Source organism: Pyrgilauda ruficollis, unplaced genomic scaffold, assembly GCF_017590135.1.
Source record: "Pyrgilauda ruficollis isolate IOZ18807 unplaced genomic scaffold, ASM1759013v1 scaffold61, whole genome shotgun sequence".
Classification (NCBI taxonomy): Eukaryota; Metazoa; Chordata; class Aves; order Passeriformes; family Passeridae; genus Pyrgilauda; species Pyrgilauda ruficollis.
In genome coordinates, this window is record NW_024527822.1 from 2,187,225 (window position 1) to 2,206,008 (window position 18,784).

At 38.9% G+C, this 18,784-nt stretch overlaps 1 protein-coding gene across 3 annotated transcripts in view; it reads right to left on the reverse strand.

Moving 5' to 3' along the window:
- Positions 1-3,800: 3,800 nt before the first annotated feature.
- The window catches only part of USP6NL (USP6 N-terminal like), a 112,004-nt gene continuing 97,020 nt past the window's right edge, over positions 3,801-18,784 (reverse strand). For all 3 annotated transcript variants that reach the window (XM_041483793.1, XM_041483794.1, XM_041483792.1), the window contains 2 exons: positions 18,391-18,543; positions 3,801-7,363 (listed from right to left, as the gene is read on the reverse strand). In XM_041483793.1, coding sequence (XP_041339727.1) covers positions 5,919-7,363; positions 18,391-18,543 — 1,598 coding nt within the window. In that variant the 3' untranslated portion in view covers positions 3,801-5,918. The remainder of the gene's footprint in view (positions 7,364-18,390; positions 18,544-18,784) is intronic.

The window sequence follows — 18,784 nt, forward strand, 5'->3', positions numbered from 1 at the left end:
AGCTGGACTTCATAATCCTTGTGGTCTCCTTCCCTGTGAAATTTCAGAGGAACAAAACCCCAATGTTGCTAGAAACAAGCTCTACTGAACTCTGCTCCCAAAGGTTAAGGCAGTTAAGCATCACCATGTTTGAGAACCAGCCCTTCTGCTTCAAAGCTGTGTGAGTTTTACTGTAAAACACACATTGCTGCTGGGTTCAAGGGGAGCCTTGCACCAGTAAAGCTTTTCCACTTACCTGTATTGCAAAACCCCAGTTTTCATGCTGAGTGCTAAGGTGCCTGAAAATACCATCCAACCCGTCTGATGGTAGCACTGGAGATCTACCATCACCCACTAAGATCAATTTACTACCTATGGAGTCTTTCCCAGATCTGAGCTCTCTTTGGGGAAATATGGGAACAGGGAAGTTTAAAAAAAAGGCACAGAAAGTAATCTAACAGACCTTCTGTTACTGAAAAAACCCAAGTCCTAAGGGACAATACCACAAATTATTGTAAAAGATACTCCTGAACTCACAAATACAATGATTGAAGCGGATGGTTTGAACCAAAAGCCAACTTCAGTTCTCCTAATTAAAGGGAGGAGCTCAGGCTTCCCTGAAGTTCCCAGCCCAGACTTCAATTCTTTACCTCATTTCCAGCAGAAAATTCTCACAAAAGAAATGCATTACCAGGAAACAGGGTATTTACTTAAACAAATCAAGCATATTACACTGGCAGGTCGGCTGTAGCTCCAAGCTGGCATGTTTCTGTGGCAGGACACAGCATTGTGCAAAAAAATTCTTCCTTGGCCTGTGTCTAATGTGGTTTTTGGTGCTTGCCCCCAAGCAGAAGCAACTTTAGAATTTGGATTCCACAGACTTGTACAAAAGTCTCCACCTTACAGCGTCCTTCACCAACTGCCAAATTAAACTGCTTTCTGTCAGGAATTACCCTTCTTGGAGAATTTCTGACCAACTGCAATATTGATAATATAATTTTTCTTCCCTTAATTTGCACATAATCTAGAAAGGAAAAGCTGAAGAGGCAAACAATAACCTCTGATATACAGCAGAAACAGCAGCAAAAAGGCAACACAAAGCCTCTGAAAAACACATTGGCACATTACTAGAGAAAGAAGACAGAAGAATCACATCACACACAGCTCACCTTGACAAGGCTGACAATAAAATCAGTAAAACAAACAAAAAAAGGAAGAAAAAAAAAGTCAGAACAAGATAGCTTTGTTTTCTCATCATTCATTCTAAAAGTTCCATTGATTTTCTACTAACATATTAACTCCATAAGCACAAAGAAAAGCAGTTGGTGTGAGCAGAGAGAATCAAATCACTCAGGAGAGGGACCTACGTGTTCCCTGCTGCAGTAAGAAGTTCTCTTGGCACAAAGAACCCAGAAAATGGTGTCTTTCTTGGGATTTGGCAACCATTTAAAGGCTATTCCAAAATGACTGCAATTATATATCCAATTTCAGTTGTTGGCCTAGTCATCTCCTCATTGCAACTCTGCCACTAAAAGCATTTGGATTGTCTTAATATTGCCCAGAAGAAAAAAGAAACTGCAGCAAATTATGCAGTAGCTTCATGCCATCTAAAGATCCTCTAAAGAGGATCTCTAACCAAGCATCTGAACGATACTTGGTTAAGCAGCTGTTAAACTCTAACTATGCTACATTTACAGAACTTTACAAAAATGCAGTATTTAAAGGACTACAAAAAAAAGATCATATTTTCCTCTCACTGAAGTATCGAAAGTGGAATGTTCTCTGCTGGAAATGAAACGGTGGGCGTTTGATGGCATATTTTAAATAGTATTCTTCTTTGTGCATGCAGTGTAATGCCACCCAAGGGGGAGATTAAAAAAAAGTCTGCAATTTGCAAGTCCATTTCAAAGTCATATTGAGGATGAAGTGAAATTCAGGATAGGATTCTTGAGAAGAATCTCCCTGGAAAATGTCTATGTACCTCAGGGAAGCTTTGGATTTGCTTCCCCACACTGGAAGGCTGTTCTGTCTTTTGACATTTCAACATTGTTTACTGTTTGCATCTAATTTTGGAATTATTCAGTGGTTTATAACAATGTTGTATCTTTCACTAGCAATAAGGTACTTCCTTTCTGCATCCTCCATGATTTCTAAAACTCTCTGGCTTTTTGCCTTGAAAGTTTACTGATAGTGGGGACAGAACAGTTACTTTTACAACAAGGGATTCATCCTGCTGACAGATATTACAGAGGTAACCGGCATTTACACATCTTGGCCATGAGAAAAACAGGGTTGTCCACTCCAGTCTGGTAATTTTGAAACAACTGCAAACAATATCATGCTTTAAGGCTTCAGGTAGTAATCAGCAGGTGTAGGAGGGAATACTCTCCTTAACAGACTTCTGGCTAAACAGGTTCTCTCTTTCCTCTGTGTTGCATTTCCTAAAGCATTACAGACTGGCCACAGGTGGATCAGGAGAAAGGGAAAGAATTTTCCCGAGGTCAGATTCTCTTCCTTAGCTGCCCAGGCAAGTTGATGTTTAGATTTGGATTATTCACCAAATCTGATGCCAGAATCTTCTCCTGGAAGGACAAGCAGGGATGGCTTCTGTCTTCACTTGCTTGCATAACAGCTTGGTTATACAGGTAAGCAAGCACCTGGATCCTGCCATCACATCCCACTCACCAAAAAGGTTAAGAGTACCAGTGGTACCATCCTCCCTGTCTTTCTTCCATGGCCACAGCAATTGTTTCAGTACCACACTGAAGTCATTAGATCTAATCTGGCAGAGCATCCAAGTGAAAGGAAAAGCAACCACAGCATATACTCAAGGCCCTTTCTTTCCTCTTTAAATCCTAATTAGTTTAATTTCACTAATTTTTTTCCATACAGAAGTTAGACACGTCTCCTTACTTAGTCTTCTGTGTTCCTCTGTGTTAATTCTCCAAATCCCTACGCTGAATTTGTCTCACACAAGGAAAGCCATGACAACTAACTTGGACAAGAAACTTACAGTTTATACAGCTCAAAGCAGAGATCTTGGAAAATTACTAAACCATAGGAAAAAAAAAATAAAAAGGTCTCAACTATATTATGTTGATACTTACCACTCCACTGTTTTCAGATCAAAGAAAACAGTGACAGCAAAGCTCTTGTGAGGATTTCTAATCCATGGCACTGAGATGAGCCCCTCCACCAGCAAGGCACTGGTACAGCTGCGTCTCCCTTCACTCTGCATCATCAAGTGGGTTTTGTTACTGGTATGAATGACAGACTCAATCCTGCCTGTACCTTGAGTCTGGTTTGTCCAGTTAAATGAAAATAAAAATGTATTTTGCACTACAGTCAGATGACACAAGGCTGGGTTGCTTTTCTTTTAAAAAAAAACAACTCAATAGCATCCTCCAAACATGTGAGAGACAGAAGCCACAGTCAGACTATTATTTTGCATTTTGATCAATGCAACTTTGCAAATTCCTTATGCCAACAATTCTCTTTTAGGGCGGTATTGGGTGAGATTATTAGAACAAAACCAGAAAATAATGATCACAGTTTATGCTCCTAGCTTTTGCAAATGACAGGCTAAGGTTTAGCAGTGTAATAAACTATAATCAATAATCTTGCCACTTCTGCAATAATGCAAAAGGACTATATAGATTTTATCCACATTGCTTAGTCTAAAAATAAACATGTACAAATTAAATAGGATACATCATATATATACACATGATTCATTTATGAAAAGCAATTATTTGTGCTGAGAATAGCTAAAGTCCAGTCTGTGGCTAATCAAATAATTAAGAAGAAAGACAAAACAACATAAGCTTAATTATTATTATTTTAACATGTTAAAAATACAGTCACATCAAAATAGGGTACACAGTTATAAAACTGTTGCAGATGAAATAAGAAAATAGTGTGTATATATTTTATATATAAAAATCTACAGTATTTACTAATGCTGATACATATTTTGGAGCCTCAAGTTGTTTGCACAAATAAATTGTACAGCTTCGTTATGAATTACAGAACCATCATTAAACACTGAGATTATTACACTTAGTCACAATATTATATACATACATTTCTAAGCTGCTGTAAGCAATCAGAACTAAAGTAAGCCCAAGTCATATTTATCTTCACAATTTTAGTTCAAGATTTCAGTGTAGTGCTTGGCTACAGTTACTTCGCTGCAGTTTGCAATTTTTAAAATATAAAATTGCCCAGTTATTAAAAATTACATCAGACACGTTATATACACAAAAAAAAATGTTTGGAAACATCCTAAGTAAATGTTACTTCCATTTGTAAAAATTGTTTTACTTCTGTACCTTAAAACTTACAGAGCCAACCTGCAGCAATAATAGGCACTAAAGCTCATTCTTTAAAGGAAAAAAAAAATATCCATTTCTATGTTTTCAGTTAACAAACCTTACAAAACAAAAGGGAACAGGACAACCTTCCAAACTGGTGTTGATACCAATGTTTAGTACTTCAGTATTAGAGAAATCTCTCTGTTCAGCACTCCAAGGGCCTCTCCTGGTGAGACCCTCCTCTGCCTCAGCTCCTGGGGAGAGGTCAGTGTGTCCTGCAGCTCGCAGGACTCCATCCTACATGTGCCTCTTCACCTGCTTTTTATTCCACCCCCAATTCACAGTCAAAACAGAAAGGAAAGCATGAAGTAGAAAAGGCTGCAAAGACTAACTAGAATTACTTACATCAGCAGGAGTTTAAGGTTCCTGTTAACAGTCAGGGTCCTTTTAGTGTAGAACACCGTGCAGTGCGAGCCCAACAGCACAGCAGCACACGCCCCACCACAGACAGGAACCCACCGGCAATTTGGGGGGAAAAAGGGCAAAACACAACAAAATCCACTCGACAAGAGACACTGATACTCACACAGCTTGGGGAATGTCAAGCTTGGAGCAAAGCTCAAATTCCTTTGTGCACTTCACAGAGGTGTCAACGAGCTGTGCAATCCTCTGATATCTGTGAGATTTGGCCCTGCAACCAGTTTGAGTCTGACAGCACAGCATGGCAAAAAGTGAAGGGTGCAGCACCATTTCTGTATCTGGCATTAGCCTCACTGTGCTCCAGTCTTTTGCATATAGAACGACATTCTGAAAGTAGATTTGGGTGAGAAGGTACAAATTCTCCATTTCTGATGCACTTAAAAAACTTCTATACACTGCCCTGAATTTAAGCACCATTTCTTAGCCAGATCAGAGAGACATTTTTGGCTATCTGCTTTTTCCTGCCTGCTCCTTCCTGCTGAGGAAAATGACAAACAGTAGTCAAAGGAGAGGAAATTAACTCTCACATATGATTAAATTAATACTCCCAAAGCATCTCTCCTGCCCAGAAAAGATACTGGGATGCTGAGGCAGCTGTATAAAAATGACAGAAATTCCCATTCAAAAAGAATGGTTTCTCAAATAAATTACAAAGAAAAATTAATATGAAATAAAAGTACTTCACAAGCTTTGCCCAAAGTTAAATGCATTTAAATTTAAACTCTTTAGCTCTCTTCCATATGAGTTTGTGTACTGTAAGTGCACACTCACACAGGCGCACACACGCACACATCTGTACAGTGCATTAACAATGTCAGTCAAAACTTTTCAGTGTGTTACAGGTTTTAGGCAGAAGGATTGTAACACGAGTTATTTCAAATGTAAGGAGCGACGACAGCATGAACCACATGATGTATATGAGCTTATTGCTATGTCTATGTGCATTAGATCACTTCCAGTAGCTTCCATGCAAGTCCAAGAACTCCACCAGCTTTCAACCAAAGTCTGAAACATCTCTGAAATAGTGTCGTTATTTTTGAACTCACACGAACCATCCAAATTTCAGAGAACTGAGGAGGACTACTACTAACACAGTACTGTTCACTGGTTTTGGTTCTTGCCATTTTACTAAGCACAGCCAGAGTCTCAAAGAAGCACAGACTCGTGCATAGACAATCCATCAGTTCTGTTCCGATAGTGCTGGGCTTGAGCTGATGGGTTTGCATATTGGTACTGTGGGGAACCATTCTCTTCCAAGGTCGGGGAAGTCCTGTATCTCACTGGACTATCCACAGAAACAGCAGGAAGACTGCGGTCTTGTAAAGGTGTTGGCTGAAAATGCTGGTACTTCTGGAAATTATCCAAGTGGCCTTTGTTCAGGTCTTGGCTCCAGGGCTGCCTGTAGGGTTCGTGTCTGTAGACGTAGGCGGCGTCCGGCCACTTTCTCTCCTCTGGTAAATAATCTGCTGGAGGGATTATAAACTTGACACCTGGGGAGGACCTCGAGTTGCTGGTGAATGCATCAACAGGAGAGACTTCTGTCTGAGCAGGGGCTGGTGGAAGAGCATTTTGGCGACTGGCAGGATAGGAATTCATCTGCAGTTTATTTGGGGAATAATCTACTGACATCAAAGGAGCATACGGCCTTCCAGAGGGGCTGGGTCGATTCCCGTGGTAATGCAGAGGTGCGGAACTTGTATTGCCTATACTGGAAACATGCTTTGGAGAATTCCCATAGTAAGTAGGGGGATTACTATAACCTGGCAGTGGCTGCTTTACATTCATTCCATGAGATGGACCATCAGACTGAGATGCATATTTTGGAGATCTGGGTTGTGAAGTGAAGGTGTAATTATTGGGTATTTTTAATGGAGCTGGTATTTTTTCTGTTTGCTTTCTTGGACTATTAGAAAATGCTACATGCCTAGGACTTTGTGGATGAGCTCTCTCAAACATCTCTTCAACAACATTCTCATCCTCAGTTTCATCCTCTGAAACATTGTCATACTGAGATGCATTAGACCCTCGCTTACCTTCATCAGCATCCAAAACCCTCACCTTTTGCTTTACATTCAAAGGCTGCATTTCTCCAGGACTTGGTGGTGGGCCCAAACCAGAATGGTTTACTGGCCTCCCTTTCACCTCTGCAGTGAGTTTCATTGTCTTTTCCATTATTTTGATATCAGACGGTTTATTCCACTTAGGTACAAATTCCCTTCTTGTATTGGAAGTAGCATTAGAATTCTGATTAGCAGCTGCATTATTGTATAGACTTGAGTTGTCTTGCTCTGCTGGCTGAGGCTTTTTTCTGGTGTCCACCTCATTCTTAGGCAAACTGTTTTGTGTCTCTACTGGTCGAATCTTTTGCTGTTTTAATGAAGGTTTCTTTTCCACAGAATTAATTCTTTTTCGGTCATTTGGTGAACTTTCTGGTTCTTCTTCTGTGGATGGTCTTCTCTCTGTCCTTTGTCTTGCTGCTTGTGTACCAGTACTGTTCTGTCCATTAAGCATTGGAGTGGAGTTAAGCACAGGAGGCAGAGGTCCTGATGGAATCTGCCCCAGTGGCTTCTTTGGAAATTCATCTTCTTTACCTAAAACAAGAACAGGAATAACATAAATTCACAATTGTGCAGAAGCCTTCTTTGATCTGTTTGTCATGCAAGCACAAATAGGTAGAAATTAACTGGACGTCCCTCTGGGTCACCATTTTTCTGAACACCTCAAAGGTTCTTCTGTACACTGACATCAAACACAGATTTTCTTTAGCCTCTTATCCCAACCCGTTAAGCTGATGCAATCTCACCAAGCTTTTGCTCTATCTCGACACTGCTGAAAAAAACCCATTTTCCTAGATGGCATGTTGGTTACAGTACCAACTCTGTATGGAACCCTCCTCACATTGTTACATTAAGCAAAATACTTTGTCCACTTTAAAAATCCTTCCCAATATCACATTCCTATTTGATTGTTTTCCATTCATTCATCCTTTAATGTTCAGCTTTTGCTCTATCTCGACACTGCTGAAAAAAACCCATTTTCCTAGATGGCATGTTGGTTACAGTACCAACTCTGTATGGAACCCTCCTCACATTGTTACATACTTTGTCCACTTTAAAAATTCTTCCCAATATCACATTCCTATTTGATTGTTTTCCATTCATTCATCCTTTAATGTTCACCTCTAGCAAGCCACACCATCAGCTCCTCCCTCACATGCACAAAGTTCTCAGATGACATCTTTGAACTGTCTTTCCCTTAAGTTTTTGGGTGGACCTCCTCATTAACACCCACACAATTAAGACCTTGTTCCTCCTGGATCCTTTCCTGCCTAGAAATTTCATCCTCAGTATGAAAAACCTCCAGTAAAAGGCTCTATGCACAGAATCTTTTTTCAGTTCAGCTTTCTATCAATATAGAATAACTGGAGCAGCTGACATCAACACTGGCTACGTCATGGTTTAAATTGAGTGTTCCATGGGCGGGTTTTGCAGGACACAAGGACATCATTTACAGAACAAGGACACAAATGGAAACTTCTCCCAGACTGGAGCTCAACACATTGCAACAGCCAGTGGTAAACATCAACAATGTGGGGACTCAGAGCAACCCACAGTGACACACAGAAACAATGAAGAAGTGTTTCATGGCTCGATGCTGCTCACAGAACAATTCACATCAAATTTTCTATTGCAATCCTTCTCCTTAACAGTCAACGCCCTCCATAATCACAGCAAAAGTATTTTATCATATCTACTTGCATATAACTTATTCAATTGTGTAATCCATTACTTTCCTATTAGAAGAAGAAAAGGTCATGCACTTCTCATTAAATGTATTAATCTAGATTTAATTCATTTGATGTTCAGCATTTAAAAAAAAAAAAAAAAAAAAAACAAAACCCGAAGTTTTAAAGTCAGCATTACTAAACAAGTCCTATTCACTGTCTATGTATTTATAAAAAGAAGCTTTGTTGTAAGGAGAAAAAAAGAAATGGCTACCCTTGCTTAAATGCTATGCAAAATAAATTCTATAAAATGGTTGTTGGCAAAATAATTTTGTCAAATCCCTGCTTCTTCCTAAGGCAAGGACTGTAGAATCTCCTCCCATCAGAGATCAGAGAGTTAGCGCCTCACTTTCTGGCTATTTGTAATTTAAATTCTTTTTGTTTGTCTATAAGGGTTCACAGGAGTGAATACACACACCTGTCTCTCCCTGACAAGGGCTGTAGTTACAAGTGAGCTATGTTCATTTATACAGGCAGGAGCAGGAGCTCAATCTTTGATGAGTGGTTCATGATACAGATACACTGAGGAAAGCCAGCAGCCAAGGTGACTGTTATTTGTTATAACAGCTAACAAACTACCAGCACGGATCAGTTGCTATATAAACAAAAGGAAAACTCTGAGTTTGAGCCAGCCAGGCCATTGCAGGAGGACAGCAGAGAAAAAGACAATGGTGCCATCACCACAAGATAACTAAATAAATCAACTTAATAGAAACAGCCTAGATTTGCCAAACAATTAAACTAGTGTTTTCTTGATTTTTCTTTGTAAGGGCCAAATGTCATATGGAAACCTAAAACCTACCCTTTGCTTCAGAAATAACTTCAGAAACCTCACTTCACATACAGCAAACATGGTGGGGCCAGGCCTCAGCACTAGGCTCCAGTGAGTGGCTCTTGCAATTCCAAGTCTGATGTTTGGTCTCTTTCCATAAGGGCCCCCACTATTCCCAAATAAAATCTGGAACAGGGCCCTCAGACCTGCATCCCCCAGCAAGGGAGTGTTCCTCCACTGGAAGAACAGATGAGGGGACAAAGGAAGGAGTTGCATGGATGCTGTAAAAGAGGTGATGTAACAGCTCTGCAATACACTGACTGCTGCACCAGCCTCTCCAAAATTGTCCTTTAGTCTTTATGAATAGGAGTTCACTTTCTGAACTTGCTTCTGTTTGGCAAGAGGTATTTGCATCATTTAATTCCATCTGCATCCTCAAATACACCATTAGGCAAAGCTGAAGATCTTGTCTCCTAAATAAAAGTGAATTCTGTATATAATAAATATTCCTGATACTTAAACCATAGATTGCAGTGCTTTCAGTCTTACTAATCTTGAATGTACAAACACCATGAAGTCTGCATTAAGAAACAATACGTTAGTACATGCAAAATACATACCAAAACCCTGCCATCTAAATCATACAGGACTAATCTTTATGGGCTGCTAATCCATTTACAATCTCCAGGAGATCCAAAGTAGTTATGGAATAGCACAAGAAAATGGCTCTGCAGCATCACTAAATTATTTAATTTCTGTCCTCGTATAGAAGACATGTTTTAGAAAAAGTGTTTACTTTCTTCCACACATTAAGTTAAAATATTCTAGTCATATATATAAAAACTCGAAGACCAGTTCCTATGGTAGCTGCAATGCTTCCTTCATTTGCCCAGGGTCATCAAAAGCATGAACTGATTTATTTTCTCCCAGCTTTTACTCTAAGAAATGTCTACAGAGCAACAGGAGATCCGATCCTTTAAATGCAGTAGGTTGCACTATAGAAGTGGGGTTTGTGTGAGGTTTTGGTTTTTAATTTCACACACTTAAGGTTTCCTAATTACCATTAAGCTCTAATAACCCAAGTGAGAATACTGCAGACATTTTTATTGATTTCTATCAAGGCTGCTTTGTGTCACCTTTCCTTCTCATTTCAGGGTAAAGGAACCCCCTACAACCAGGCATATGTGGGCTGCATGGTCCAGATGAGGTATCCTGTAACATGAATCACAGCTGTAAAATGATTGTCAGAGAAATCTTGCCATGTCTGTAGTGGAATTGTTAGAATTCAACATTAATTTGCATCCTGAGTAACAAGGAAAGTGTTGCAAGAGAAAATTTCATTTAGAAGAAAACCTCTGCATTTTAACAGCACGATCCTGTGTTTATAGGCTGGTAACACCAGAGCTCAGTGCTGTCAGGGAAAACAAAATACAGAACAATGAGAATGTGTGGAAGAAGGCTCAATGGGGAAAAGAGGAAATACAGGTTAAACCTCATCCACAGGACTTCCACAAAACTTGTTTTAACTTGACGTTGGACGCCAACAAGGGGCACTGGTTGCTCAGTCACCCACATCTGCCTGTGGAACTAAACAGGCCACATTGCTGGAGGTACCAACTCAGGAGTCAAGGCTACCAGAACAGGTTCAAAGGTGCTCCACTGATCACCTCCAGCCATAAAAAGCACTGGGAGGAAAGGAATTGTGTAAGGATCTATGATGTTGCAGCAAAAAGACATCTTACAAACCATCTTCTAAAGGAAATTTTTTGAAACTGCAAAATGACTACTTAATTCTAATTTAAGTGTACAGATCATCTATAAATACACACACACACACAGAGTTGTCCCTTCCAGTGACATGAGAACTTAAAAAAAAACACCCAAACAAATAAAAACTCCTGAAGTTTCAAAAAAGTTCACAAAATAAACAAGTAGAGGATAACCAAGTCATGCACATGACTACAATGGGACACTCTTCAAATGCACAAAGAGCATGCCAGCTGTGTTTGGGAATGCTTTAAGCAGTCCACTATCAGCAGTAACAACAAGAAACCCATGATGCTGCATGCTAGCAAGAAAGAAAGAAAAAAGGTAATAAAAGCAAAAAGCTGAGGATAAAAAAAAAAAAAAAAACATAATGCAAAAGCAAACAAAAGAAACCAAGTCACAACAAACATCTCTACCTGAAGAGGTACACAAACAGCTCGCCAGACAAGCATGCAAAAGCACCAATTTCTTCAAGTCCCATTTCTTTTATCTAACATTTTTCCACTCCAAATCTGCCTAAAGCCTCACACACAGCTCTCAACCATCTCCTGTACTACTTCAATACACTCACTGTTCAAACTCCTCAGATTTGAGCAGGAAGAAATTTTAGTTGGATGTTTTAAAGGAAATGCAATTGAGTGTCTGTGCTGCTGATCCAAGATCTGGGTTAATTCACTGTCTGGACATATCTGTCTGACTGAGAAATGGAGAAATTGCTGAATTCTACAAGAAGTACTTTTGGGACAAGTGCTTTTCTGCACAATCTGTGATGTTTACGTACAAGAATTGAAAGCATTTTAAAACCAGAAGACAAAGCTGTCTCATTCAGCTGTGACTGTTTTGACCTGTACAATAATCAAAATGTCCCTTTGTCCTCTGAAGCAATCTGGGCAATGAGATTCTTCCCAAGTTGCCAGTATTCCTGTGATATATGGATGTCTCTACTTTCATCTTTCTCTCCTTCCTTCCCTCAACAGAGCAGGTTTCTAGACAGTTCAGTTACTGGCTTTTCCCAAAAACAAGCACTAAAATAGCTTGTATCAGAGTTTACAGAGCAGGAGCTATAGATTTTCTGGTTTTCCTTTAAAAAAGAGATAGTGCTTTAGTTGACTTCTATGCAATATAGCATAAAGTAGGCAAACAACAAAGGAAATGGTGAAAAATGGGTGAGGAAGGAGAGCAATGGAAGTAGAGGGAGACAACTTAAGCAAAACAAGAACAATCAGGTGCTTATTTGTTGCTGGCAAACATATTCCCTGACATGAAAAGGAGCAAAGCAAATATGAGCAGATCTGACCATTCCCCAAAAGAAAGACAAGCCATATTAAAGAAAGTTTGCCTCTCTTTACTTCCTCCTGCTCAAACAAGCCTTGGCCACCACCCAGTGGAAGTCGATCTCCACTGCAAGACTTTTACAGATAATTGCTTCAGGAGGCACTAACAGCCTCGTGCATCGAGTAGCAGACATATAATTGGAGTAAAGTGCTTTAAGTGCTCTCTCCGGTGAATAACAGTCTAGTCCTTAATTTCAGCACCAGAATACATGCACTTTGACTGTTCTAACACAATTTTCAAGGATAGTAATGGTCATTAAAAAAAACCCTCTTAAAATGACAACTTGAAATTTTGTGTTTATTTTCGACCAGTGACACCCCATGTTCTTCAGTTTACAAGACCAAGAGAATTTTAAAGAATCTTTAGTGCCTGCACTAGAAGCTCTAGCTGCTGTCTGAAAGTCAGCCTCTGCTCCTCCTTCCCTTATATGCCATCACTGGCAAAGGAGTTGCTAAATGAAATACTGCTGGACAACTTGAAGGGAGAACTAAAAGCACTGTTTGCCTCTCTTGCAGCTGTGTCACTTTTATGGTACTGACAGTAAGGAAAACTTATTTTATAAACATCTGCATTCAGATAAACAACAGAAATCTTAACAGATTTGGTTATTAGCCAGAAGATGCAGGTGATCAGCTGCACATCTGTAAGGTGCCCTTGCAAAAAAAGAAATTTCTAAAATTAACCACAGCTTCACATTCCTAATTCCACATTTCTTCCAGAAAATATACTTCCTTGAAAAGTCAGTTTTAAACAGCAATGTGAACAATGACAACACAACTGTTTGGATCATGTGCTTAAAGATCATGCAAGTTTGAAACAGTAAAGATTTTTAAATGATGCAAAGCCAAAGTCTAAAACTGCTAAGGATATATAGTAACTGTATTAGTATAACTCCACATATTATTTTAGTTCATTGTATTGTAAAGTAGTTGCATCACACAAGAAACAAGGCAGAAAAAAATCGTTTAGTTTATTAAAGCATGAAGTGCATTGTCTGAAATAGCTACTTGTGTATTCTTGAAGTACAAGAGAAAAATCCAAAATTCCTCTGAAACAAAACACAACCAAAAGAAAGACACCATCAGAAACAGGAAAGTCAAGCTGATTTACATATTTCTATTGCTTTGGCTGGCAGAAGGCTCATTAACAGCAGAGAACAGACATTATTTGATAATTACTCAGGTACTATACATTTCTGCACTATGACTGATGACTGTGTAAAATAGATCATTGAATAAAAAATACTGATAATAAATTTAATAACTTCAAAGATAAATATCAGATAAACACTTTAAAATTTATGGCGAATGCTAAAGATTCAAACTTTGTTAGTTCTCCCCGAATACAGAAAAGATTGGAAAAACTATAAAAACTGCAATTTAAAGCTGGTGTTAATCACAAGGACAGAGGCAGATTCCAAATTTGCTGATACTGCTTTAAAATTAAGGTACAAGACCTTTGTCTTTGATTTAAGGCCTTCAGCTGCTGCAAAGTCTATTAAACTTTCAGTCATAAAAAACCAACTCAGGAGCCCTTTGCCCACCCTTTTCAGGACCCTTATATTAAAACACAGGTGAGAAACTGTCTCAAGAACAGACTTGAGGGGCTTCACACCTTGAAAATGGGCCTGGCTGTCTTGTTTACAAAACACTGGATTAATAAACTATTTTCAGCAACATATTTTTAATATGGAACTTTCACTGGTAAGCACTTCTGTTTATTAAAGTCAGACACTATAAAAATCTATCCATATATAAATATTGTTTATTAAGCATTGCATTATTCATGTAGTCCTACAGGAAAAAATTACAGTAAAGCTAGAAATTCTATCCATATCTTGTGAGCATTTACAGAATTTAGCTGCTGTTTTAAATAACAGACAAGGAAAGAATTTGCATTGAGGAATTTTGGAAACCAATGGTGTATACCAAGAAGATTTTTCTCATTAATGGTCTTAACATCATCCTTGAATTAAGGAAGAGATTGTTGAATTTATATTGGATTTGACTCCAGGAAAATATGTAAAGTCACACAGACTTAGGTGAGAGTGCTCTTCAAGAGCCATCCATGGTCTGGACATCCTTCATCAAATTCCAGGCAATCCAGAAAATACCAAATGCCTTTTCTTCTTTTTGAGGCTGGGTCAGAGAAGTACCTTCAAGGACAGTTTTTAGGTACAGCTGTCACAGCCTCCTTTCTCCAAGGTCTCAAAAACCCCAGCTCCCCAGTCAGAGGTGTGCTTAGCACACAGCCCCCTGTCTCCAGAGCCATGGGAATAGAGGGATGCCCACCTTGGGTTGTAGGAAAAGCACTGGAGCTCCAAACCACCCTCTGGAGGTGGGAGTTGCTATGGGCTACCCCGCACTGGTCAGCACTCAACTGGAAATCAGCAGAGAAAGGAAGAAAAGTCCATGGCCTTCTTTATGCAAAACAGCCATGGTAAAAACAGTGCCAATCACTGACACCCAAAATTAGCAAGATCCCCTGAACATCCATCTCTTCCGGCTGAGCATTTTAAGGGCTTTGTCAGAGAGAAAATATTAAACAAGTCCCTTCCTTCTCTGCTCTGAAGGGAACAAGGAGCTCCTTAATTCAGTGAGAGAAGCCATGGAGGAAGTGAGCCAGAGAAAGCTACATCAGACATAAATAGACATCCACTTTAAAGTAACACAAAAGTTATTACCTCTTTTAATATCCTACTGCAGCTTACCCTACTAGGGCAGGAAAATCTATACAGGCTAACAAAGGATGCCAGATGGAAAATTCCACTGAGCTTAATTAGCTCACTGCTATTCCTGGATGACTGATACTGATGCAACTGCAAGATTTTTTTTTTCTTGATCCTAACATGCATTTTTACTTTAGCTCTTAAAGGTGTAATTTTTGCTCAGTGTAAAAAAAAAAAAAGTACAAGATAGGAAGCAGTGCTTTGATTTCAGATGAGAAAACTAAAACATTATTTTCTCAGGCTACAGTGAATACTTAAATGAGCAGGCTGGTGTTTTTTGTGGCTGTATCACCTCTAATAGTTTCATATGTTTTAGATGAAATTAGAAGAAAAACAGTGAAATTCAAGGTAGTAAAGAGAGTAGAGCCAGACAGACATTTGCATGGAGGTTCCACGGCCAGGTTTTGGCAGCCTGTGGGAGGGACCCACCCTGGAGAAAAGGAAGAGTGTGAGGAGCCCTCACCTTGGAAGAAAGAAGCAGCAGAAACAATGTATGACAAACTGACCACAGCCCTAATTCCCTGCCCCCTGTGCTGCTGGGAAGGAGGAGGTAGAAAAAAAATTAGAGTTAAGTTGAACCCACAAAGAAGGGAAGAGTGGGGGAAGGTTTTTATTAAGGTTTTACTTCTCACTATCCTACTCTGATTTAATTGATAATAAATTCAGTTAATTTCCTCAAGTCAAGTCTGTTCTCTCCCTGTCCTTATATTGATCCAGAAATCTTGTGCTGTTTTCTCTCCTCTGCCCAGCTGAGGAGGGCACCTGGTACCTTATCAACAACACATGAGCACAGCTGAATGTCTAGAGAATGTTCAAACCTGAAAAAGAATACTGCTTGAAGACAGTGATCAATAAAACCAAAATTAGGAGAGTGCAGAAAACTTTAAAAAATAAAACCAAAGGCTTATGAAATTTATACCAAGAACAAATGAGGCAGCCTCACTCAAGTAATAACAGCAGACAAATCAGCTAGATTCCCAAGGGTTAGGCTAAAGGCATCTTATTTTTAGTCTGTGAAAGGTTAAATAATGTTCCCTTCCACCCCTAGCAAAAACATACCACACAGAAAAGCTTGCCCAAGTTAATCTGAAATCAAAAAGGAAAAAGCTCAATTCCAGCACCAACATACACTTCACTTTGGCTTTGCTCTTCCTGTTTTAAAATTAAACCTTCTCATTCATGTTCAGGGGGAAAAAAAACCACACAAAAAACATTTTGTTACTGATTTTTCTTTAGCTACCAAAATTAAGAACCAATGTGGCCCAAAACACTTAGCATGCTGTCAGCTCACTGTATCAGAAGTTACACCTAAGTGTGCATGTGTGAAACCAAACAACTTGCATCCCACTGCCAGAGTGTCTCAGGAAGAAGACACAGTCACCATTCCTTGCTGTTGGTATCCACAAGAAGACTCCGTGAGTCTCACATTTTCTGCCACAAGGGGGGTGACACTTATGTCACCTAAATCCTCCTTGAATTTTCTGTGAAAATCCAGAGTATTCTCAAACTTCCACTTGAAGACATTTTATGTTCTACCAAAACAAAGGCCTTAAAACAAACAAGTTAGGAACAGATTTTTTGCCTTCTGCATCAAGAAAATTTCCAGTAAATTCTGTATTTTCCACAGAAAATCTCAATATGACTTACACGCATGTGATTTTCTAAGCTGTAAGATACACTAACTCCATCAAGTAGCAAACTACAAAAATCTTTCCCAATTCTTCCCCTACCACAGTTTCATGTGGAACTTTTCACAGATGAAACTTACTTTACCACATCCATAAAAAAATCTGTGTGTCTACAGACAAGTGAAGCTGTTGGGATAACCCCTCACTGTTCAAACACAACCATGGAGAACTCTGTATTTAGGACTGAAGAGACAGGACTCCTGTGATCAATCTCCTTGTAACATGGTGGTGTGGCACTGATGCTGAAGGACACAGCTGCTCAGATTTGTCACCCACTGCACAAGACACCTGAGACAGCACCTGGCTGAAGCGTAGGGACAAAGAGCAACTTCTTCTTCTGAAGAGGAAGTCAAAACTGAAACTCAGCTTGGGGAAAAGGATGGAGAGATGGTAGAATAGGAATGCTGAAAGGGGAAGCAACAGATGAAAAGGGCAGAAAGTAGACTTAGACCTGTTGTGGGTGGAAGAAATTCTGCTGGACAGATTGTACAGAAATTCAGGAACAAGGCAAAATGCAGGAACAGGGAGCAAGAGAAATGGGAACTCTGAGAAGAAGCAAAATAAGAAACAAATACACAGAAAGTGTTTGCACTCCACAGAACAATTCTGAAGAACCAGGTAAAACAGGTATTTACCTGTGATGAGATCTGACACAGCCCAATACTACATGCAATAAATAATGTCAACAGAAACAGAAAAATTAAGTTCATTAATGAAAGAACAAATTATCACAACAATGCTACACAGGCAACCTTTATTCTGACACTTCTTAACTTCTGAAAGCTAACCACAGCAACTTAATAAAGTTACTTCAAGGTAAATTCTGCCATGTTTGTAATTTTTTTAAAAACATTTTCTCACATGCTTTTCTACAATTAGCAAGGATAGAGTAAAAGGACTCTGAGTAATCACAAGAAAAATTCTAATTAAAAACTATGGAGATAGGGATAGAAAAAAGAACAGAATCTTGAAGAAATCCTATACATTTCATAAGTAAGGTCACATGAAACAACCATCTCTTATCTGCAACCAAAAAGCACAAAGGCTAAAAAGAAATAATGAAAACTATTCCATTGAACACCCAGCAAGTCCATCACTTGCAAAAAATTAAAAATCTGGATTTAACAAACAGAAGAAGCTATTTGACCTGAAGTTTGGTCCACATCTAATCAATCTACAAAACAGTCTGGATTCTCTGACAAGGTAGTGTTTCAGACACTTTGAAACTTTGATATTAGAGCCTCTATCTGAAAGGTTTTATAAATTCAAGTTAATAAAATTACCAGAATATGGTATTTTTCCACAGTGCTTTGCCATTACCTTAAAAACAGTAAAAAAAAACACCAAAAGAAGAGGAAAATTTATGAAAGGAAAAGTGGTGATTTTACACTGTAAAATATTTTTGGGTAAAAACTCCCCAAATCTATGCAGTGATGAAGAGGAAAATATTTGCACAGTTTTCAACAGCATTAATTAACATTTAAAAATTACCAATGTGTGAATAACTCCAAATATCTGGCTCTGCATATTTGCAAGTTTCTTACCAGCTACTGGTAAATCCAGCTTTGCTCGTTTCAATTCTGTTATAGAATTTTGGAGCTGCTCTATTACAAAGTCATCTTCATAGAAGAAATCCTTGGCTAAAGACTCCTGCAGAAATTCTACAAGCTCTTCCATTTGTAATTTCATCAGATGCTCTATATAAGGAGAAAATATTACATTATACATTAAGACATCTTGATAATGAACACTCAAAAATGTACTTTAGTCATGAGGTGCTTTTGTTTTCAAAGTAGAATGAAAACCACTTGGCAATTAGGCAAATAACAGATTTCTACAACTAGAAATCTAAAAATACATGAAAAATTCACTTGCAAGTCACCATGGAAATCCTTTCTACACATTATTCTTTACTTAGGACTGTTTTTCATAAAGGGG